At 45.0% G+C, this 24,298-nt stretch overlaps 2 protein-coding genes across 9 annotated transcripts in view; one reads left to right on the top strand and one right to left on the bottom strand.

Annotated features, from left to right (window-relative positions):
- MGLL (monoglyceride lipase) overlaps positions 1 to 6,424 on the bottom strand; it is a 134,252-nt gene extending 127,828 nt beyond the window's left edge. For 2 of the 8 annotated variants that reach the window (XM_035274754.3, XM_078351813.1), the window contains exons 1-2: positions 6,332 to 6,424; positions 4,935 to 5,079 (exon numbers count right to left, since the gene is read on the bottom strand). In XM_035274754.3, the coding sequence (XP_035130645.1) occupies positions 4,935 to 5,059 (125 nt within the window). In that variant the 5' untranslated portion in view covers positions 5,060 to 5,079; positions 6,332 to 6,424. The other 6 variants (XM_035274759.3, XM_035274758.2, XM_078351812.1 and 3 more) reach the window with 5 other exon arrangements.
- LOC108588353 (uncharacterized) lies at positions 5,697 to 22,434 on the top strand. Its single transcript, XM_035274760.3, has 2 exons — positions 5,697 to 6,487; positions 21,378 to 22,434. The coding sequence occupies exons 1-2, from the start codon at positions 5,808 to 5,810 to the stop codon at positions 21,424 to 21,426; spliced, it is 729 nt and encodes a 242-aa protein (XP_035130651.2). The 5' UTR covers positions 5,697 to 5,807; the 3' UTR covers positions 21,427 to 22,434.
- The last annotated feature ends 1,864 nt before the right edge of the window (positions 22,435 to 24,298 follow it).

The following is a 24,298-nucleotide window of genomic DNA, read 5'->3' as shown; positions in this document are numbered from 1 at the left end:
GCCATCACTGAGCCCCATGCCTGGGAGCAAGGGGAGGAACAACAGGAGCAGGGAGCCCCGTCTTATTGGTTCTAGACCCACCGACAGCGGCCGCAGTTCTGAGGACTTGGGCAGGTTCCAGAAACAATGTGAAATCTCCTTTCTAGTCCTCCCCCCACCCCTCCTACCCGAGCCCTACCTGTGTTTCCCTTGAAGCCCCCAGCTCGATGTCATCAACAGGAAAATCCTGAAAACCATGTAGGCTGCACCCTGGCTCCGAGACAGCACAAACCGGTGGAGCTGGTCAGGTGGGAGAGGAGGGAGCCGTGGTGAGGGTGGCTACAGGGTTCCTAGCCACTTGACCGAGGTCTGAGGCAAGAAAGGACTAGAAGGCAAGGCCGGCAAGATTCGGAGAAAGGGTGTATGTTCCAGAAGGTCTCTGTAAATGCAGGGGAGTTTGGAACGAAATGCTAAACAGAGATTTAAAGGAGGAGGCACTTGCTGGAGGTGTGAGGGCAGGGAGGGTTCTGGAGGAAGTGGGGAGGGCTCTGGCATCCCAGGGGTGTGCCTTGGGACATCTGTGAAGGAGGGACAATCGCACTTTGAGCCAGTTCCTTAAATACACCAGTTATCATCACCATAACAGAAGCTACAGAAAAGAAAGTGGGCCAGCTCTCCAGAGTTGAGGGGCTGCCAGGAAGGCCAAGTACACAAGCCTTGGTTATGCTGAAGAGTGGTAAAGGGACTGGGGGGACAGACTGGGGTGGACTATAGTTGGAGAAAGACAGGAGTGAGATGTGTCCACTCAGCACCCTCGTCTCCACACCTCCTTCATGTGGGCCTTGCAGATGAGCATCGAATACGATCTGCTCCATGCCTTGAACTCACTGTCTGGCAGGGGTCAGAGTTGTACAATCATATAATTACAGCCTGCTCTCCAGCCTTCCTGGTCATTCAGTGTCAAATGAGGACATTTTTGGAGTCTAAGTCATCAAATTTCAAACTGTTTTCAGACCACACCCCTTCCCCCACCGAGAACTGCCATTTGGTCATTCTCCTGGATAAGGAATTATCACAGTTAACTTCCAGGTGCTAAATATTTCTCAAAATGGCACAAGAGCAATTGTGACTTCCTAGCTCAAGAGCCCACAAAGTAGTTCAACCGTATCCACGGGCCTGAATCCATCACCCTGCCAATAGCATCAGTGGACATTTGCTCATGATCTAGTATCCCTTTTTTTCGAGACAGAGTCTGGCTCTGTCACCCAGGCTGGAGTGCAGTGGCGTGATCTCAGCTCAATGCAACCTCCACCTCCTGGGTTCAAGTGTTTCTCCTGCCTCAGCCCCCCCGAGTAGCTAGGACTATAGGCGCCTGCCACCACACCTGGCTAATTTTTTGTATTTTTAGTAGAGAGGGAGTTTTACCACTTTTGGTCAGGCTGGTCTCAAACTCCTGGCCTCAGGTGATCGACTTGCCTCATCCTCCCAATGTGTTGGGATTACAGGCATGAGCCACTGTGCCCAGCCAATATTTTTAAATTCCAGCATGCTGAATTGAATAAGGCAGCCAAGGGCATAAATTCCTTTTTCTTTCTTTCTTTTTTTTTTCAGAATGGATACATATCTCTAAATCTATTTTCTACCTTCTTTTTTTTTTTGAGACAGAATTTCCAACATGTTGCCCGGACTGGTCTCAAACTCCTGGTCTTGAGGAATTTCCCACCTCAGCCTCCTGAGTTGCTGGGACTGCAGATGTATGCCACTGAACCCAGCTCATTTCTCACTTTTAATATATTATGAGCAAACGGTTAGGGAGAATTAATTATTCTCTTCCTCTTTACCCTAGGAAGTAATTTTTACCCTAACCCAAAATGTAAGAATTTTCCAGGAAAACACTACCTGTAAAGACAAAATCTGTCCTGCTTGCTGGTGTAAGGAGAACAACTGGATTTGGTCCACGTCAAAAGAATGTGGACCAAATCCCGCTGGTGTCAGCAGGTCATTTGGGGAAAGACACTTTGTAACACTGAACCTCTGTTTCCTCATCTGTAAAATAGGAATAGTAAGAATAATAATGCTAGTCTCACAGTTTGATGTGAAGGTAAAATGAGATCATGTGTGCACAGAATCTAGTCCAGACCTGAGAATGTACTTGGCACTCAATATGCAATAATTCTGCTATGCCTTAAGTGTAGAATTTGTTATTACTGTAAATATTACAGCATGAATTTGCCTTGGCACTGCCAAATGGAGGTTTAAGCTCTGGGTCCCAATGCTGAAACACAGAGACTCTGGCCTGCTACGTTAAAAACAGCACCGACCCTAAAGGCTAACCCAAGACAGGCTTTCTCTTTCTCAGGATCCAGTCTGAGGAGGCTGGTATTTATGTGCAGAATTTGCTTCCATAAAGCGGGTTAAGCCAGTTTCCCAGTGCAGTGGCTGACTCCTATGGCTTGGTGTTGCTCTGAGCCACCTGCAGAGCTGGTCTTGGAACCCAGCAGGTCCTCTGAGGGGAGTATGTCTCAGTAGGTGCTCAGGGCAGGCCCCAGAAGCTAGAGGTAACTGGTTGGCCAGAAAATCCACCCAAACCAGTACAGACTAACCGAGATAGGCACAGATCCCTCTGCATAATATGATATCCACAGGCCCCAGGGTGGCTTCTGAGGTCCTAAGGGCCTCTGTGAGAAACATAGCAGAGGCAGGACTGGAGACGAGGTGCTCTTGGCCCATGTTTTGCCCACAGTTGGTAGAGTAGTCAGGGAGGTTTCAGTCTCCTCTTTCTTTGCCCCTTGCTTTTCCTCCCTTCTTTCTTCCTAACTGGGAGGCAGGATTGCACAAAGCCAGGCCCTGGTTATGCTGAAGAGGGGTAAAGGGACTGGGGAAACAGACTGAAGGCCTGGTGACCTGAGGTCCCCTCCCTCTACCTAACAGCAGAGTGAATGATTCTGTGCAGGCAATAAGACTACTACTTATTATAATGATGCTGTGGGGGTCTCCCAGATCATGTAAGAGGGCAGGCCTGCTGAGCAGCTGGTCTTGTTTACAAAGATACAGAGGAGTTTCATGCTGGCTGGCACAAACCTCGGCCCTGAGATCCCACCCTAGGACCCTCAAAACCACCCTAAGATCCAGCAAGCACAGGGTTAACATCAGTCATGGCGTGTCATCATATCTCCAGGGGCTGGAGGCCCAGCAGGTAGGACTTTGACCAGCTCCTTCCTCTTTGATAAACTGAGGAGATAACACTATGGAAAGTGTCACACATGCTCATGGCTCTGTTGCTCTATTTCATTGCTCCTGCCCTCAATTCCCTTAACCTTTTCTAGACCCACAGGTTTCTTCCAAATTCTGGGGCTCAACTGCCTCAATCATTCACCTCTGTTCTTATTCCCAACAGCACCTACCACAAGGCAGACACTGATATCCAAGAGGCAGCTCAGCTTAAACTAAGAAGTTGAGTTTTCATGTTTAACTAGATCAAACGCAACAGAGCAGAGGGCGCTCCCTGCAATGTAACTTCAGCACAGAGACTGTGAACAGCCTCCTGCCACCCCGGCCTCCCGCAGGCAGCCGAGGGGAGGGCAGGACAGCCAACTCGGCCATTTCTAACCCACTCACCCACCGCCCTCCCCCTGTGCCAGGACTGCAGATCCACTTTACTTTTGTTGACCTCAAACTAGGACAACCTCACTAATTAACCAACAAAGCCCCCCAAGTCTGAGACTCAGACATTAAAAACTTCTATTTTCAATAATTCTTTGTCCTCTTTCTGTATATTGATCAAATAACTCACCACATACCACTAATCTGTTAGAAATTAATCCAAGATTGAGCAATTCTACAGCCAGTTAAGCCAGAGTGGAGAATTAATTATTAATTAGCATCATAATGCTTGACAACCCCCCCTTCCTCTAACACATATGCATATACAGACACTTTCTTTAAGAAATGTATTACCAGAACCGGTAGGAACTCTTCTCAGCATATTACTCACTTGAAAACACTAGACAAAAACCACAGTCAGTCTGTCCAACTGCCCTGAAGCTATGACTCTACACTGGGTTTTAAGTCCATTACCTCTGCATTTTTAACATGCAGCTCCCTGGATCATAGATACCTTGATGAAGACAGAGACGAAATTTTACACCTGTGTTAGGGTTGGGTGATTACTGGGGCACAAAGAGAGACATACTCCAACCACACAATGATCCCAAGGAGACAAGAGGCCTACGAAACAGGTAAAATGTTCCTGGAACAGGAAATGTTCACTTGTCACCAGGCCAATTGGTTACCACAAATAATTCCTTTTTCCAAATAACACAAACAAGCAGGGTTTTCCTGCTTGGTCCAAGAGGAGGGAGCAGCAGCAGGAGACCAGCTGTCTTGTGTGTAGTCCCAATGCCTGCTTCTAACAGCAAGACAAATCCTTGATGGAAATGTACAAAGTAATGGAGCTGGCAAGGAATCAGAAGGAAATACCCAGGCCCCTTTCTTCCTGGTGACACATGTATGCCATTTTCTGAAGCTCAGAAGCAAGCAGGAAAAGAGGGCAAAGGTGAAGATATATGTATGACTTTGAGTTTCTCATCCATCTAGGGAATTTTCTTTAATTGTTGGGTTTGATTTTAAATGAATGCCTGTACAACAGGAAATCAGCTCCAGTACAAAAAAATAAAGTCATGTGGAATTTTTGAAAATTGCCACACAGTAGGATCTGTATCTGAGTTGTTATAATGAAAAAATAATTCCTGTTTCTTAATTTAAAAAATTATGAAGTATACATTTTAGCTTTGTTAACGGTGCTCAGCCTAACATTAAAATGTCAGGGGAAGTAGGTCATAGAGAAAGCAGTGCCACCCGAGATGGCTGGCACATGATAATGACCGGAGGAGGAGGAGCAGGAGCAGGGGCCATGCTCCCCTGTCACCTGGGGTGGCTCTCTGAGGAACACTTACTTGGGTGTGCCTGTGGGTTTCCAGTACCTGCAGAAGAGGTACTGTCCGTCTGCATTGACCAGGTGAGGGAGGTCCTGGTAGGGAACGCTCTGCGGGGTCCGCCTGGGGGAACTTTCCTCTGGCATTCTGGAAGGGTCTTCAGGTCCTAGAAGGAAAAGTGACATATTCCAAAGTCAGAAACATCTCAATTGTGTATGGACAGGAGAAAAAAGCCTAGTTCAGAGTTAGTAAGATTTTTTAAAAACAGTTTTAAAAACCCCTCCATTTCAAAGGTTTAAAAAATACATACATTTCTTGCAAACCTCTCCAAGACTGGAAAATCCCATTTGTTAAGAAAATGCTCACTTTATTTTTTAAGGGCCTCATTACAGCTTTCCCCCTTTCCCATCTGTGTTTATTTTAAATCATTTCAGGAAACTTCATCTTAAAGACTATTTTAGCTGTAATCAAGTGGAAATTATAGTCAGCTCTATGGGTACAAAGACCCAGCTGCAAGACCCATCGATCTTAAAATCTCCAAGGAACAGTTTCAAGTGGGCACAATAATGAGGTGGATGATACTCAGATTATTCCTCCCATCTGAAATTCCAAGGATACATGACAAACCTGTTTCCATCATGTGCTGGCGTTTGCATTCCACAAACACGACAGCCTGGAGAATCAGAAAGAGGCAAACCGGGCTGTTCCCTCATCTGGGCGGCCCCAAGGCAGCATGCAGGCAGCTCCCGAGCCCTCTTCCCGCACCCAGGCCCTTGCCTTTCAGGCTGGGGCGCTGAGCCGGGAGCCTGCTTCCAGCTCCCACCTGCAGGCTCTCTGGTGCTCCCCTCCCTCTCCAGGACAGGGAGCGGCGCTGCGATTCTCCACTACTAGTTCATGTCATCACTTTTCCTAAACAAATCGCTGGAGGGGCTCAGAGAAGGGAGGGGCCCGGGAAACTGGGAAACTAGCTCCGCGCACAAGGAGGCAGCTCGCAGACGCACAAATGCGAGTCCCCAAGGCAAAGTCGCCTCCAAGGCTTCTCTCAAACTTTGCTTCCTGCGCGTCTCTGACAGCACAGGACGTGTAGCCCCGCAGCTGTCATCGGAAATGCTGCTGGGAAAACCGGCGGGGAGGCGGTGGGGGCGGGCAGTTCAGCCGGTGTCTGCACCAGGGACAGTGGGGACTGGAAATATGGAGTTGATGGGGACAAGTTGGTTTGGGGGCTGCTGCGAGGGAGCAGGGAGGGCGCGCGCACACACACGCGCGCGCACACACGGACACGCGCGCACACACACCGCGCAAACATACGCACACAGGGGGCGCGAGAGCCCACGCCGGGCGTGTCAGGGATCCCGATGCTGCTCCCCACCCCTGACGGCGGCACTGGCTGACTGGGGCGGGGGCAGGGAGGCAGTTACCCGGGCCACGAGCGCCGCAGTCGCGTTCCCCGAGTGCCGCGGATCCTCGTTTGCGGGCCGGGACGAGCTGAGCGCAGCCGGATTCGCGGCGACAGGGTGCGGCGTCTGCGCCGCCACTTTATCCCTGGGCCGGCTCGCCGGCGGGGGCGGCCCGAGGTGGGTGGGGACGCACGGGACCCGGCGGGCGGCGGGTGGCGCGGGGAGGCGGCGCCCGGGGCCCACGTGTGCCCGGCCCACGGGGAGGAGCAGGGGCGCCGCCCGCCGACCCAGCCATGCGCTCCTTTCCGCCCCGCCTCATGGACAGCCGCGCCCCGGGGTGGCCGCCCAGGGACTGTCAGGGGGGTCTGTACTGAGATGGGTTCCTGGGAACCTCAGCGCAGGAGGACACACCACACCCACCGGCACACGCGAGCACACAGACCCACAGGCACCACATGTACACAGACCACACTCACAGGGCCGAACACACACCACACACATGCACCCTCCCAAAGTCACTACACTGCACGCAGGGACACATAGACACACATCCCAGAGATACCACATGCTTACAGACACAGACAGACCACACATGCATGCACACACACAGCACCCGACAAACCCAAGCGGCACAAAGACAGACACCTGACATCCACAGACACACAAACTCACTTAGATTCACACAGAAAGTTAGGTAGACAGAGACATAGGCACAGACAACCCACAGAGACACAGATGTGCACAGACATCTGCAGACAACCCACCTGGCCCACACATATACACAGACACACTCACATCATACACATACAGTCATACACAGATACACTCACACCACCTGCAGTCAGACACACAAAATGCTGGAGGGGGGATTAACCGGGCATGGTGGCATGCATCTGTAGTCCCAGCTAGCTACTCGGGAGGCTGAGGCAGGAGAATTGCTTGAACCTGGGAGGCACAGGTTGCAGTGAGCCAAGACCACACCATTGCACTCCAGCCTGGGCGACAGTGAGACTGCACCTCAAAAGAGAAAAAAAAGAAATGCTGGGGGGTGTTTTCGATCTCGGGTGGGGTAGAAGCAGATGGTGAGAGCCTACAAATGCCTTGTCCCTTCCTGGCAGTTCCCAGCAACCCTCCTGTGCCCCGCAGCTGGACCCCCCAAATAAAACCTCTGGTATATCTACACAGGCTGGGGCACAGTCTGAGCTCTGTCCAGTATAATTGGCAACATGGCCATGGAGGGTACAGCCACTGGACTGAGACTCCAGACCACCCAGGTTCAACATCAGCTCCTCCACTTGCTCTTTCAGCCTCAGTCTCCCCACCTACATAGATAGAGTGATCTATCTATGTCCCAGAGGAGTGCCCCTGACTCACACTGACCTCAATGAGTCTTCCTGTCCTTCCTTCCTTCACAAAAAATTTTACACCATTGCAGCGTTGAGAACTGCTGTCTTCCAGAGATTGGTGTCTTGAGGTCACACTGTGTGTGTCCAAGGAGGCCCAGGTTGTTGTAGAGCCTGCGGTCTAACCTGAGAAATAAAACAACAGCCTTTGAGCAGCGGCTTGGGTTGTAGTTGCTGCTGAGCATGACTCACCCACTCTCTGGCCTCCAGCAGGCCACCAGGCCTGGAACAGAGGAGTGGCCAAGTGACTTCTGATGGGGGCAGCTCTACAGAATCCATGCAAGAGAGGTTTAGGGGCGGCAGTCTCAAGGGCAGGAAGCTTGAGAACTTCACTCAAAGCTGGGCACACTAAGTGCACTGGATTTCTGTGGGTTAAAATTTTGAAAGGAAGGGTGGTTGGGAGTCTGACGGACCCTTTTATCAAAGCCATAATTTCAAATGTTTCCAGCTTTTAACATTTTCATTAACATTTAATATTATGTTAAGATATTTACGTTTTAACATTTCATGATTTAAAATACACAGCTTGAAAGTTTGTTTTGTTTTGTTTTGTTTTTAGACAGAGTCTTGCTCTGTCGCCAGGCTGGAGTTTAATGGCATAATCTTGGCTCACTGCTACCTCTGCCTCCCGGGTTCAAGAGATTCTCCTGCCTCAGCCTCCCAAGTAGCTGGGACTACAGGAGCACACCACCATGCCCAGCTAATTTTTGTATTTTTAGTACAAAAAGAGTGGATCTCTTGACCTCATGATCAAAAGCAGATCTCTTGACCCCATGTGCCTGGCCCACAGCTTGAAAGTTTTGAGAAGAGGCCGGCACCGGGGCTCACACCTGTAATCCCAGCACTTTGGGAGGCCAGGTGGGTAGGTCACCTGATATCAGGAGTTTGAGACCAGCCTGATCAACATGGTGAAACCCCGTTGCTACTAAAAATACAAAAATTAGCTGGGCATGGTGGTATGCACCTGTAATACCAGCTACTCAGGAGGCTGAGGCAGGAGAATCGCTTGAACCCAGGAGGTGGAGGTTGCAGTGATTGCGCTCCAGCCTGGGTGACAAAGTGAGACTCTATCTCAAAAAAAAAAATTGAGGACAGACTTCACTGGAGTTGTCAGAGGGATCTCAATAGAAATGACACTTTCAAATTGGAAGAGCTCCACCAAACTTGGTTATGGACACAACTGAGAATGTGGTGTGTGGCGAGCCGACTAGGAATTTGGGAGTTAAGAGATAGATTGTATTGTTCCATATCTGGCTTTTTATTTTAATTAAACTTATTCTGAGATAATTGTGGATTCGCATGCAGTTGTCACAAATAACACAGAGAGATGCTATGTGCCCTTTACTCAATTTCCTTCAGTGGCAACTTCTCATAAACCACAGTAAATATCACAACAGGATGCTGACATTGATACAGTCAAGGTACAGAACATCTCCATCCCATAAAGGTCCCTCGTGGCACCCTTTTATAGCCACATCCACTTCTCATCCTCACTCCCCCACAACCCCTGGCAACCACTAATTTGTTCTCCATTTCTAAAATTTTGTCATTTCAAGGCCATTTTGTGAATAGAATCATAAAGTACATAACTTCTTAGGATTCACTTTTTCATTTTGCATAATTCTATAGTTGGGTATAGTAGTCCACAGTATGGAAATACCACAGTATGTCTAACAAGTCATCTGCTGAAGGATATCTGCGTTTTTTCCAGTTTTTGATGATTAAGAATAAAGCTGCTTTAAACCTCCATGTACAGGTTTTGTGTGAACCTAAGTCTTCGTTTCTCTGAGACAAGGGCCCGGGAATGCAATTGCTGAGCTGCATGGAAATTGCAAGTTTTTAAAGAGAATGCAGAAATGTTTTCCAGAGTGACTGTAACATTTTACATTCCCACCAGCCATGTAGGAGAGATCCAGTCTCTCAGCATTCATGTCAGCATGTAGTGTTGTCACCATTTAAAAATTTTTAGTCTTTCTGTTAAGTGTGTAGTGATGATACTTCACTGTGGTTTTTAGTTTGCTTTTGTCTAATGGCTAATGTTGTTTCATGTGCTTATTTGCCATCTATATATCCCATTCATTCAGTAAAATGTGAAATGTCTCTTCTTGTCTTTTGGCTATTTTCTTGGCCTTTTTTTTTTTTTTTTTTTGAGACTGTGTCTCACTCTGTAACCCAAGCTGAAGTGCAGTGGCGCCATCTCAGCTCACTGCAACCTGCACCTCCCAGGCTCAAGCAATTCTCATGCCTCAGCCTCCTGAGTAGCTGGGACTACAGGCACCTGTCACCATGCCCAGCTAATGTTTTTTATTTTATTATTATTTTTTTTTAGTAGAGATGGGGTTTTACCATGTTGGCCAGGCTGGTCTTAAAATCCTGCCCTCAAGTGATCCACCCCCATCTGCCTTCCAAAGTGCTGGGATTACATGCATGAGCCATGGTACCCATCCTTTAGGCTATGTCCTTCCTTTTTTTCTCCCTCCCTCCCTCCTGTTCTTCCTTCCTTCCCTCCTTCCTTCCTTCCTTCCTTCCTTCCTTCCTTCCTTCCTTCCTTCCTTCCTTCCTTCCTTCCTTCCTTCCCTCCTTTCTTTTTCCCTACAAGGTTTTATTCTGTCACCCAGGCTGGAGTGCAGTGGTGCACTCCACTCACTGCAGCCTTTTGGCTATTTTCTAATTGTTTGCTTCTTTTTTTTTTACTGTTGAGTTTTGAGAGTTCTTGGCATATTCTAGACTGTAGTATACTAGATACTAGATATGTGATTTGCAAATACTTTCTTCCAGTCTGTAGCTTCTCTTTTAACAAGGTCTTTTGCAGAGCAAAAGTTTTCATTTTGATCAGATACAATTTATCAATTTTTCATTTTATGGATTATGCATTTAGTGTCAAGTCTAAGAACTCTTCACTTAGTCCAACCTCAAGAGATTTTCTCCTGTGTTTTTCTCTAAAAGTTATATAGTTTACATTTTTTGCTCAAGTCTATAACCTATTTGGAGTTACTTTCTTTGTGGAGTGCTAGATGTAAATCAATGTTCATTTGTCTCTACATGTCCCATTGCTCCAGCACAGTTTGTTGAAAAGGCTGCCTTTCCTCCATTGAATTGCTTTTGCACATTTGTAAAATTCAGCTGGCCTGCTTGTACAGGTGTATTTCTGGGTTCTCCATTTTGTTTCCTGGATCTGTGTCTATTCCTCCACCAATATCACATAGTTTAGTCTTGATTACTGAGGTTCTCTAATAAATCTTGAAATGGAAATTGAATAGGCTGGTTCCTCTGACTTTATTCTTCTTTTACAAGCCTTTTTTATTTTATTATTTTATTTTTTTTGGTAGAGAAGAAATCTCTGCTGTCCAGACTGGTCTTGAACTCCTGGTCTTAACCAATCTTCCCACTGCGACCTCCTAATGCATTGGGATTACAGGTGTGAGCTACCATACTCAGTCTACAAGATTCTTTTAACTATTCTAGTTCCTTCACCTTTCAATATAAATTTTAGGATAATCTTGTTTATATTCATTAAAAATCTTGCCTGGTTTATGATAGAAATTGCATTAAACATGTAGATTTTTCAAGAAGTGACATTTTTACTATTGAGTCTTCCAATCCATGAACATGAGTATATATGTCCATTTATCTAGTTGTTCTTTGATTCCATTCATAAATGTTGTATAGTTTTCAGCATACAAATTATATACACATTTTGTCAAATTTATACCTATTTTTAAAAAAGTAATTACAAATGTTAGGTATATTTAATTTCAGTTTCCACATTTATAGCATATAGAGATACAATTGATTTTTGTATGTTGATCTCTTATCCTGTAATCTTGTGGCACTCCCTTATAGATATAGGGGTTTTTGTTGTTGTTGTTGTTTTGTTTTGTTTCTGTTAGCATCTATCCTCTAATCTAGGAGGGCTTGGGATTTTGGTGTTTGGTTTTGTTTGTAGCTTACTTGGGATTTTCTACATAGACCATCATTATATTTGAAGTGAGTTTCTTGTAGACAACATATATTTGTATCATTTTTAAAAATCCATTCTGCCAATGTCTTTTAGTTTGTATATTTAGACCATTTATATTTAATGTAATTATCATATTGTTATGGTTTAAGTCTGCCATTTTATTTTTATTTCTGTTCTCTCCATTTTTTTTTTTCTGTCTTCTTGTTCGTTTATTCTTGTGGGTTACTTGCACAGGAACAGTTTCTTGTTTTGTTTTGTTTTGAGATGGAGTCTCACTCTGTTGCCCAGGCTGGAGTGCAATGGTACCATCTTGGCTCACTGCAACTTTTACCTCCCAGGTTCAAACAATTCTCCTGTCTCAGCCTCCCAAGTAGCTAGGATTACAAGCTCATGCCACCATATCTGGCTAATTTTTGTATTTTTAGTAGAGAGGGGTTTTACCATATTGGTCAGGCTGGTCTAAAACTCCTGACCTCAGGTGATCCACCAACCGTGGCCTCCCAAAGTGCTGAGATTATGGGTGTGAGCCACAGTGCCTGGCCTGTTTTGTTTTGTTTTTGAGACAGGGTCTCACTCTGTTGCCCACCCCGGAGTGCAGTGGTGTGACAACACTTCAGTGCAGCCTCAACTTCTTAGGTTAAGTCATCCTCCCACCTCAACCTCCTTAGTAGCTCGTACTACAGATGTGTACCACTGTGCCCAACTATTTTTTTTCATGGTAACAATAAAGTTTTCCTATGCTGCCCTGGCTGGTCTCAAACTCCTAGGCTCATCTGATCCTCCTGTCTTGGCATACCAAAGTGCTGAAATTATAGGCATGAGCCACGACGCCTGGCCAGAGACATTTTAAAATTCCAGTTTTATTTATTTATACTGTGCTTGTGTGTATCTCTGTTTTTTTTTTTTTTTTCTTTTTCTTTTTCTTTTTAAAGACAGGGTTTCACCATGTTGATCAGGCTGGTCTTGAACTCCCAACCTCAGGTGATCTGCCCGCCTTAGCCTCCAAAGTGCTTGGATTACAGGCGTGAGCCTCCATGCCCAGCCTGAGTGTATCTCTTTGTATAGACTTTTTAGTGGTTGCTCTATGTACTGCATTTTATATATCACAGCTTACTATTGTCATTTTACTAGTTCTAATGCAACATAATCTTATGTCCCTTTACTCTGCACCATTTATACTCCAATTGCCTTAACTATTTTCTCTATATACTCTGAGAATCACATCAGATAGTGTTAAAATTTTTGCTTCAACAATCAAATATAATTTAGAAAAGAGGAGAATAAAGTCTATTTTATTTGCTCATAGCTTTGTTCACTGTGTTCTTTCTTCCTAATAGTACAAGGTTTCTTCTTTTATCATTTCTTTTTGGTTTAGATAAATTCCTTTAGCCATTCTTTGAGGATGGGTCTGCTGGCAAAAATTTTCTTAGTTTTGCTTTATCTGAGAACATCTTGATTCTCCTTCATTCCTGAAGGATATTTCACTAGATAAAGAATCCTGGATTAAAAATTCTTATCTTTCAGTACTTGAAAAATATCATCCCACTACTTTCTGGCCTTAATGCTATCTGATAAGATATCCATTGTCATTCAAATTTTTTTCCTTATAGGTAACATGTAATTTCTCTTTCTTTCCCTGATGTCAAGATTTTTTTCTTTGACTTTAGTTTTCAGAAGTTTGACTATGATGTTTCTTGGTATGGGTTTCTTTGGATATATCTTATTTGGAATTCATTCAGCTTTTTTATTTATAGTTTTTTAAAATCCCCTATCATATTTGAGACATTTTCAGCCATTACTTATTTGAGTACTTTTTCAGCCTCACCCTCTTCTCTTCTCCTTTTGGGACTCTGACGACATGAATATTAGAGTTTTTCTTATAGTTCCATAGGCCCCTGAGGGCTCTGTTCATTTTGGGGTTATTTTTGGAGTTTTTTAAAGCCTCTCTGTTATTCAGATGAGTCATTTCTATTGTCCTATATTCCAGCTTATTGAACTGTCCCCTCTATTTCACCTTTGAGCCCACTGATTGAGCTTTTTATTTTACTTACCATATTTTTCTTTTTTTGAGATGGAGTTTTGCTCTCGTTGCCCAGGCTGCAGTGCAATGGCATGATCTTGGTTCACTGGAACCTCCTTCTCCTGGGTTCCAGCAATTGTCCTGCCTCAACCTCCTGAGTACCTGGAATTACAGGCATGTGCCACCACACCCAACTAATTTTGTATTTTAGTAGAGATGGGGTTTCTCCATATTGGTCAGGCTGGTCTCAAACTCCTGACCTCAGGTGATCCACCTGCCTCGGCCTTCCGGAGTGCTGGGATTACAGACATGAGCCACTGCAACCAGCTCAGTTATTGTATTTTTAAACTCTAAGATTTCCATTAGGTTCTTCTTTATATCCTGTATTTCTAAGAATTTCAATTCCTTTGCTGAAACTTTTTCTTTTTCATTTGTTTCAGGCATGTTTATAATTGCCTGTTGGAGCACTTTTATTGTGGCTGCTTTAAAAATCTGTTTGTTTTTCTGTTGGCATCTATTGTCTTCTCTAATACAGTGTTAGGTCATTCTGGTTCTTGGTAAGATAAGTGATTTTCTATTGAAACTTAGTCATTTTTGTATTATGTCATCATACTCTGGATCTTATTTAAACCTTTTGTTTTACCTGTTTTTCTCTAGAGTCACAGATGTATGCGGCAAAACAAAAAACCCAGGGAATTCACCACCATGTTTTTCCCCAGGTCCTGAGGTCCCCAGTGGGTTTGCTTTTTATCTCCACCTTTTAGCATTCTCTTACGTTGGTTTTATACATAGTGTCCAGGGCTTTTAGTTGTATTTAGTGGGAAAAGTCGGGAAAAGCACATCTATTCCACCTTTGCAGATGCAGAAGTCTTGTATCTGGCTTTTTATTTCAGTAGGGAAATTAGTGGGCCACCAGGTCCCTACTTGCCCGTGTGTCCACCTAGACCTCTAGGGCGGGATTATTCTAGATGCAGTGATCTCCAAGACAAGTGCTGGTTGGCAGGCTCTGCTCCTACAGCCTGGGATGAAAAGGTAGGGTAGTAATTCAAGTAAAGATGGGATCTTTCTGCCCCTACAAGTGGATATGGTTTGGATCTGTGTCCCCAACAAATCTCATTTCAAACTGTAATCCCGAATGCTGGAGGTGGGGTCTGGAGGGAGGTGAATGGATCATGAGGGTGGATTTCTCATGAATGGTTTAGTGCCATCCCCTTAGTATTGTCTTGGTGATAGTGAGTGAGTTCTCATGAGATCTTGTTGTTTAAGTGTGTGGCACCTTTCCCTCTCTCTCGTTAGTATTCTGGCCATGTAGGACGTGTCTGCTTTCCTTCGCATTCTGCCATGATTGAAAGTTTCCTGAGGCTTCCCCAGAAGCAGAAGCCACTATGCTTCCTGTACAGCCTGCAGAATCGTGAGCCAATTAAACCTCTTTTCTTTATAAATTACTCAATCTCAGATATTTCTTGATAGCAGTACGAGAATGGACTAAAACACAAATTCATGTGGGTGGCCTTCAGAGGTGCTCTGAGGTTTGAGGAGAGCGGGACATGCTGGAAATGCCTGTGAAAAGAAAAGGAGAAAGAGCGAGCCAGGAGACAGTAAGAAGACCAAAAGTTTCTCTTATTAGCAGTTTTAGTATATGCAAATATTGCACAAGAATTTGGGTGGTTGTATGCTTCAGTTATAAATCACTTCTGATGGAAGGGAGTAGAGGTTGAGAATGGAAATGGCACTTCAAGTGAATGATAGAGAAAAAGCAAGACTGCACTATCAGATTTAAGGGAAAATAAATGTTGGGCAAAAATACCTAAGCCTCAGAAGCAAGCTCCACTGACTAGTGGTGCTACTTCCTAGTGAGTTGCTGTACTTTGCTGAGCCTGCCTCCTCACCTGAAACAGAGGAATGTGGATAGGAACACCCCCAACACACACACACCGCAGGGGCTTGGCTAAGACAGACTGCACATGTCTAGGGAGCAATCAGCACAGTGCCTAGTGGCTAGTCAGCTTGCATTAAGTCAGGGGTGGCAGCTTGGGGGCCTTCATTTTTAAGTCTGAGCCAGGAAAAAGTATTTCTTTATCTGAAATTGTTTTTTAAATGTGAGTTTTAAAAATTGGTGATTTCACATGTGAATCCAGATTCCTAGCTTTTCTAAAAGAGCAGAAGGATATGGTTACACTGGGCTGTTAGTGTTGGAATGACATGTTGAACATAAGGTGCCTGTTGAATAGGAGCAGCTGGATTTGAGGATCTGGAGCTGCAGAGGGAGGTCAGACTGGAGAAAGAGATGTGGGCATTAGCCAGAAATGGCCCTTGCAGCTGTCGGGGAGAGTGTGCTGATCCAGGAGAGTGGGCAGATAGAGCTGCGACCTGGCGACCTGCATACTCCACCTGGTCAGCAGACGATTTGGCCTACGCAATGCTTTTTAAATATTTGGTTGAATTAGTTGCCAAATTTTGAAAATCAGGGCATTTCACATAGCAATGCTGACTGTGTAAGGCCAAAGGTCTGGCAACATGGGGTTCCATCTGGGCCAGCAGTAGCCTGCACTGCGGCTGGGGGGAGGCTGCCCCCTGCAGGTGGTGTGTGCATCTGACTATTAGCCCCACTCTACCTGGCCCACCTCCAAAAAAGGTAACTGTCAGATTTCTGGTTTATTTTACTGGACGGAGTTTTTCTGAATTGTGAAACATGAAGGAAGAAGGGGGAGGTTTTGATGGTGGTGGGCAGAGTTATGATGTCCAATTCATCCTGGGCTTTCTGACTTCTCCATGGGATAGCTAAGTGGAGGAGCCTGATTGCCAATGGAAGATGCAGTAGGACGCTCAAGATGGAGATAAAGGTTTGGAAACCATCGGCCATTTATTACCAGTGAAACCATGGGAATGAATTCAATTGCCCAGGGGATGTAGACTGAAAGGTTAAGCAGGCCTAGGAGAGATCATAGGAGGAGGAGAGTTTGCAAAGGTGATGAAGACAGAAGTGGATGATCCAGAAGGTGTGATTGCAGAGAATCCAAAGCTGCAGCATGTTCCAAGAGGAAGATGTGGCCAAAAGAGTCTAATAGCTCCCAGCAGTCAAGCAAAAGACAGACTAAGAAATGTGTAATCAACTTAATGACAAGGTCATTTTTGACCCTGGAGAGAACCCAGTTCATGGATTAATCAGGGTAGAGGCCAGCTTGTGCTGATGTAATAAGTGAATAGACAATAAGTGGAGACAGCAACTGTAGATAACCCTTTCAAGCTATCTTCTGTGAAGAAGAGGCAAGAGTGCACCGGTGAGGACAATGAACGTTTGAGGCAGACAGCCTCGGTTCAAATCTCAGCTCTGCTAATGTTTATCTACATGATCTTGGGCATGTGATTACCCTTTTTTTTTTTTTTGAGATGGAGTCTTAGTCTGTCGCTGGGCTGGAGTGCAAGCTGGCACAATCTCGGCTCACTGCAACCTCTACCTGGGTTCAAGCAATTCTTCTGCCTCAGCCTCCCGAGTAGCTGGGACCACAGGCATGTGCCACCACGCCCGGCTAATTTTTGTGTTTTTAGTAGAGATGGGGTTTCACCATGGCCAGGATGGTCTCAATTTCTTGACCTTGTGATCTGCCTGCCTTGGCCTCCCAAAGTGCTGGGATAACAGGTGTGAGCCTTACCCTCTTTATATCTCCATGAAACAAGGGGAATTCAGATTATTGTCTATTTGATGGGACTGAATGGAATAATGCTGGTCAAGTATTTAGCACAATGCCTGCACTCAGAAGAGTGCAATATAATTTCGTTACTATTAACTTAAGGTGATAGATGCATTGTTAAAAAATCCGAATGAGAACTGAAATGTTAATAGTAAATTATGAGTCTCCATCCCATCCCTGTGCCTTGGTTCCTGTCTCAGATTCTGTATGGCCTTCCAGAGATCCTCTGAGGTTTGAGGAGAGTGGGACTTCACTGGAAATACCTGTGAAGAGGAAGTGAGAAAGAGCGAGCCGGGAGACAGTACGATGGAAGGGCATCAGGGGAATGAAAGTAACTGGCTTCCTGGGGACTCCAGCATCCAGGCTGCTTAAAGAGGCAAGACACAAACTGGCAGTTCTGGGAGTTAAGGACAGAGCTCCAGAAACATCTCTTCAGCAGCGGAGGAGATTTGTTGCATCAGTGGCCCCAATAAATGGCCTGCTTGTTCCCATGCTCTTTGCACTGACTTGGAAGCTCCTCTTCCCATCAAGAGGTGAAGTCTAGTTCCCATGCCTTGAATCTGCATCGGCCTTGGCTTGCTCTGGCCAACAGGGTATGGTGGAAATGACACTGCGCCAGTTCTTCGTGATGTAAGGCCTTACATCACAGTGTTCTTACATACTCACTCTTTCTTCCCCCACCCCAACCCTTTCCTCTGCCATGTAAACAAGCCTAGGCTAGCTTGACGGAGTGATGAGGCCCATGGAGGAAGCCAAGGCTTTCTACCAGACAAGCAACCAATCCCCAGAAGCAGATCTTCCCTAGTGACCTGCAGCTAGCTGCCCACAGATGCAAAGGGTGCCCAGAAGAGACCAAAAGAACCACCCAGCTGAGCCAAGCCCAAGTTGCTGTCCCACAGAATCATGGCATAAATAAGTGGTTGTTGTTTTAAGTTGCTAAGTGTTGGGGTGACTTGTTATGCAACAGTTATGCAAATGTGCATTGCATTTGCCATCTCACACATTACAGTTATCCCATCTCTACAATCACTGTGGGAGGTGGAATTCAACAGTTCTAAATCAAAAAAATGTTTAAAATTATTGAAAATTTGGGTGGAGGAAGAGAAAGGAAAGAAGAAGCACTTTGTACTATATATAATATCCACAAGATAAGCTTACAAATGACAGACAGATCAAATTACTGAATAGGATGTACTCAGTGCTATAACTAGAGGTCATCAATGTTCTTAATGTTGATATGACGGGTTTATTGACTCCATTATTCTACCTTGTTGAAGTATATAGAAAAATTTTCCCCAAATCATTTCTATCTTGGTACCCTTCAGCAAATTTTCCGTGAAGTCTTAAGTTCTTTCTTCATAAATTCTTTCTGCATAGATTTGGGGCCACTAACAAGCATGGTTAAGAAAGGAAACTATGGTCATTAGCGGCCCTCAAACTGCTAGGTATTAAATGAAAACATAAGCTCTTAAACAATGTGTGTGGGTACAGAAAAGCTTATTTTCTCCCACTGAGTGCTCCTGAGAGTTGATGTGGCCATCAATTTCTTCTTCCATGGGGACGCAGTTGTAGATATCATTGGAAGGGCAGGTGTGGCAGTCAAAGGCACTCTCCTGCCTTTCTTGGAAAAACCAGACAGTACATTTTGAATATTTTCAGTGTAGTTCCTGCAGAAATTGCATCAATGGGAATCAAAATAGGGAAGTAAATTAACAAGTGCCCAGGCCAATGATGCCCTCATCATTCTGTGGGGTCAGCACTAGTGTGAATTTTATAGCTGAGGCAACTGCACAGCAGAGAAGTTCCTTCGCTTGCCCAATGCCCTACTGAGGATGTGGCAGAATCAGTCTGTGAACTCAATCCAACCACCTCCTATACTCTCTCCCTTGTAGGGCAACCTTATTTTGTGGCAAATGTTCATTTTCTATTTAAAGAAACCTTTCAAAATAAATGAAGTTTAAAACATGGGTTGATTTAAAGAAAGGTTTTATGTAAAGAACAGAGCCTGTGGGTCATAGGTATGGCAAAGCTGTCATGTAAGTGGCGTGGCCTTGCCAAGACTGGAGACACACAGAGAGGAGCCCAGGAGGGGGAGCTGGGTATGGCCCCCACTCTGCCTGTGACCTGCCCACAGCCCCTCCTGGCTGAAGCACCCTCCACACCAGTGTGATTTTTTACTTCTGGGCTTCAGCTTCCTGTGGATCAAGATAAAGCTTGGCCCAGATGGTCTTCAAGGGTCCTCCCAGCTCTCAGAAACAGTCATGCTGTGAACAGCTATTTTTGCTCTGTATTTAAGTGCAAGGGCCGGGCCTACTGGGAAAGGCCATTAAGTACAATCAAATCTTCCAAGATGAAAATATAGGTTTCCACCCACATGTCACCTTCTTTAAATACATTTGGCAAGTCCAGAATGTCAGCAATTAGTAACTGGGTCCAAGCACTGTAATGAGATTTGGACTCAGCAGTGAAGGAGAAATTCTTCCCCTGACTAATCTGGTTAGTGAAGCAGTTCAAGGTTTCACACACTGAAAAATATTCCACTAAGGTCATTATAAGTACAAATAAAATAGACTCTGATCACAAATAAAAGTGGTGGGTCACACATGTATCTTTCTACTTTATTTTTTGAAAAAAAGTTTTTTTAGACTTCTTTTGAAATAGATCCCCTTGACCTCATACCAAAGTTTCACCTTCAAAGGCAAATGAGGTGGCGGTTATGTTTAGGTGGGGAAAGTCCAGCGAAGGGTTGGGTAACTGCAGAAACTGCTACATATGTATAGATATTTCCAGATAATTTAGGCAAGCTTGTTGGAGAGGGAAGCAAACTACACAGCCTTTCTAAACAATAGCATTTCTGTGTGTGGGGTCTGTTTTTTAATTGGCTGCTTTGAGTCAGAGAAGCTACACTGTGTGTGCTAGTTAAGGGTACTGACCATAGGGGCTGAACCAGTTCTTGTACTTACAGTCTCTGTGGCCTTGAGCAAGTTACTTAGCCTTTTTTTTTTTTTTTTTTTTTTTTTTTTTTGAGACGGAGTTTCACTCTTGTTACCCAGGCTGGAGTGCAATGGTGCGATCTCGGCTCACTGCAACCTCCGCCTCCTGGGTTCAGGCAATTCTCCTGCCTCAGCCTCCTGAGTAGCTGGGATTACAGGCACGCACCACCATGCCCAGCTAATTTTTGTATTTTTAGTAGAGACGGGGTTTCACCATGTTGACCAGGATGGTCTCAATCTCTTGACCTCGTGATCCACGTGCCTCGGCCTCCCAAAGTGCTGGGATTATAGGCGTGAGCCACCGCGCCCAGCATACTTAGCCTTTTTGCACCACAGTTTCCTGTCAGTAAAATGGAGGTAATAAGAGCATATAATTCACAGAATTATCATGAAGGTTAAAAGAATGAACATGTTAAAGTGCTTAGAGCAACAGTCACCATACAGTAAATGCTTTATGTGTGAACTATATTCTTATCTGTGAAACAGCATCAACTTGCCCTCTAAACTGCTTTGGAAGCACTATATACCTGATAACATGTGTCTTATAAAGCCATGCTACCTTATACAATGCTAAGTGCACATTTCCTTGCATATTAAGCAAAACTGGAAAGCCTGGGGGGATACTTTACAGCTAAAAGGTGTCTAGGACATCATCTAGTCTAAAAGTGTCATTTTGTAGACAAAGCAATTGAGAAAAGAGAGATGAGGTGACTTGTCCAGGGCTATGGAACAAGTTGTAACCTGGCAGCCAAATCCAGATGCGAACAGGGGTACTATTTACATTACCTCCTTTCATTCCCAATGGATTCTTAGTGTTTCAGGTATGAAAATAAATTGGAAACCAGGAATTAGGAGACTTGGGGTCTCTGACTCACACTCTGCCACAGGCCTCTCTCCTAGCCTTCAAATCTGTAGCAGGTCTATGTGGACATTTGTTTTCTTTGTTTTTGAAACACTAGGCAACACTCTTTTCTAACCAATTTCGTACTTCCTTTTAGGGAACTCTACATCACTGCGTGTTCCTGGAGCGACTGTCAATCAAAGTGACTCCCCCAGCCTAGGGCTGGCCCAGGGTCTGAGAAGGCCACAGGACTCCCTCTCTGATGGACTCCTGAGCAGAGTACTGTGAACCAAGGACACAGCCAGAGCTCCCCCATTCTCACATATGCTAGGTGAGGTGGCCAGGTGCTCCTACTGAGGGAGGCCTGCTTCGTGTCCTGAGCCCTGAGCTATTGTTTTCAAGCCTGGCCTTGCAGTCTAGTTTACTCTATGAGCTACACAAAAGACCTCCAATAAAGTCCCTTTTGACTTAAGTCAGCCAGCTTGGGTTCTGTCACTTAACCTGCTGACTCAGCTGTTGTGAAAGTTCCTGGCAGGTAGAAAGATGGCAGTGGAGAATGTTAGTGGAGGGGCCTGCTGAAGAGGTTTCTAGAGGAACAGAAGTCCTGAGCTGTGAGCTCTATAAAACTAAGGGATCTTTTTGAACCAGCAAAGACAAGGCTCAAAGGCAGGAAGAAGGGGAAATAGGGATTCTGTCAAGCCAAGCAATTGGCACATTGAATTCCCTAACAAGAAATGGATGTCAAGGAAACAAGACGAGATGTTGCCCTGTACTTGAGGATTTGGAAACTGAAAAATGAGAAACTGAAAGAGGAAAATGTCCAAGGACTCAGTAGGGGCTCCACCAATGGTCACAGCCAAACAATGCTTTACAGGCACCCCTTAAAAGTAAAACCAAAAATTGTTTCCAGGACAGTCTGCACAATAGAAATTAGCATTTATTTACTGTTTCCTTCATTCATTCATCTTCCATGCATCTGCTAAACACCTGCCACGTGCTGGATGTCGAGCTAGATGCTGGGTAAGGAGATCACACCACCGCCCCTCCCCTCACATTATTTGCCATCCAACAAGGAAGAGGGATGAGAAGACAAGATCATCACAGCCAGAGAGGCAGGTGAGTGGATGTGGGGCACACAGACATAAAGCAATTGTTCGCACAGGAAGCCAAGTGGCGGGAGCATCCAGCTTCAACAGCAGGAGGAGGGCTTGCGAGGACTCCGGGAGAACAAGTCTGTGTGCGGCAGACTTGTTTTCCTGTAATTTGGGCTCTTGTCTCATTTTGGGCTTTAATGTTAGGGAAAGTAGCACGGGGCAGGGCGGGAGAGCGGGTAAGATGGGCTTTGCTCTGGTTCCCAACAGCTTGCAGATTTCACAGCCAGGACCCCGAGGGATATGTGCAAAACCCTCCTACCAAAGTGTGGATCCCAGACCAGCAGCATAGACCTCTCCTGGGAGCTTGTTAGAAATACAGAAATCAGACCCCATCCGAGACCCACTATATGATAGTCTGTATTTTTTTTTTTTTTTTTTTTTTTTTTGATACAGAGTTTTGCTCTTGTTACCCAGGCTGGAGTGCAATGGTGCGATCTCGGCTCACCACAATCTCCGCCTCCTGGATTCAGGCAATTCTCCTGCCTCAGCCTCCTGAGCAGCTGGGATTACAGGCACGAGCCACCATGCCCAGCTAATTTTTTGTATCTTTAGTAGAGACGGGGTTTCACCATGTTGACCAAGATGGTCTCGATCTCTCGACCTCGTGATCCACCCGCCTCGGCCTCCCAAAGTACTGGGATTACAGGCTTGAGCCACCACGCCCGGCCGACAGTCTGCATTTTAACAAGGTTCCAGGTGACCTGTAAGCAGGTTAACATTTGAGAGCATCAGTGTGATGATTGATGCTAGTGAAAAAGTGCTTCACTAATTAAAGCCTTAGTGAAGTACTGAGATATTCATTTAAGGGTATGTTATTTGGAAGGACTCGGGTCAGGAACTGGGAGGAATGGTGCAGGGGTAGGGGAGGGCTCAGTAGGACAGGTTCCTTTGGGTTGGATGTACCACAGAGTTACCTGATAAAATACAGAATGCTCAAATGTGAATTTCAAATACGCAATGAAAAACCTTTTAGTATAAGTATGTCCCAAATGTTGCATAGGACATACTTATTATTATTACAATTATTAGAGACAGAATCTTGCTTTGTTGCCCAGGCTGTAGTGCAGTGGTGCCATTTCTGCTCACTACAGCCTATGCCTCCTGGGTTCCAGCAATTCTCCTACCTCAGCCTCCTGAATAGCTGGGATTACAGGTGTATGCCACCACGCCTGGCTAATTTTTGTATTTTTACCATGTGGCCAGGCTGGTCTCAAATTCCTGACCTCAGGGGATCCACCCACCTCAGCCTCCCAAAATCCTGGGATTACAGGCATGAGCCACTGTTCCCAGGCAGACATACTTATACTAAAAATGTTACTCTTTATTTTTCTGAAATTCACGTTTAACTGAGGATCCTGTATTTTTATTTGCTAAATCTGGCAACCTCAGTTTCCCAGGATGTTGGTGTTACTTCACAACATCTAAAAGGGCTTGAAGCTATTAAAATAAAGAGATTAATGAAGAATAACCAGAATAATTGAATGGGTGATTTAAATTTGGGCATAACAAGCAAATTAATTTGGGAACATGTGTATAATTTTTTCCAGTATCTTCAATGCAGATATGAATCTAGTTGAATCACTAATATCTCCCCACAAAAGAGTAAAAGCCGAAGATGGCAGATGGTTAAGTAAACGGTATTGGAAAAATAAAGCCAACTCTCTCTCTAACACCATATGGATTAAAGACCTAAAAGTGAAAGACAAACTTGAAAAGTTAATAGAGGAGAATGTAGAATATCTTAGTTACTCAGGTGAAGGGAAGAACTTCTCAAATTAAAATTTAAAAACATTTACGATCCAGCAATCTCATCCCTGGGTGTATGTTCTAGGGAATTTAAATCCAAAGATATGTCAAGAGATACTTGCACTCTTGTGTTCGTTTCAGCATTATTCACAACAGCCAGGAAATGGAAGTAACCTAA

The sequence above is a fragment of the Callithrix jacchus genome, chromosome 15, assembly GCF_049354715.1.
Source record: "Callithrix jacchus isolate 240 chromosome 15, calJac240_pri, whole genome shotgun sequence".
Classification (NCBI taxonomy): Eukaryota; Metazoa; Chordata; class Mammalia; order Primates; family Cebidae; genus Callithrix; species Callithrix jacchus.
The sequence above is the reverse complement of the archived record's forward strand: the minus strand, read 5'-3'. Positions and strand labels throughout refer to the sequence as shown.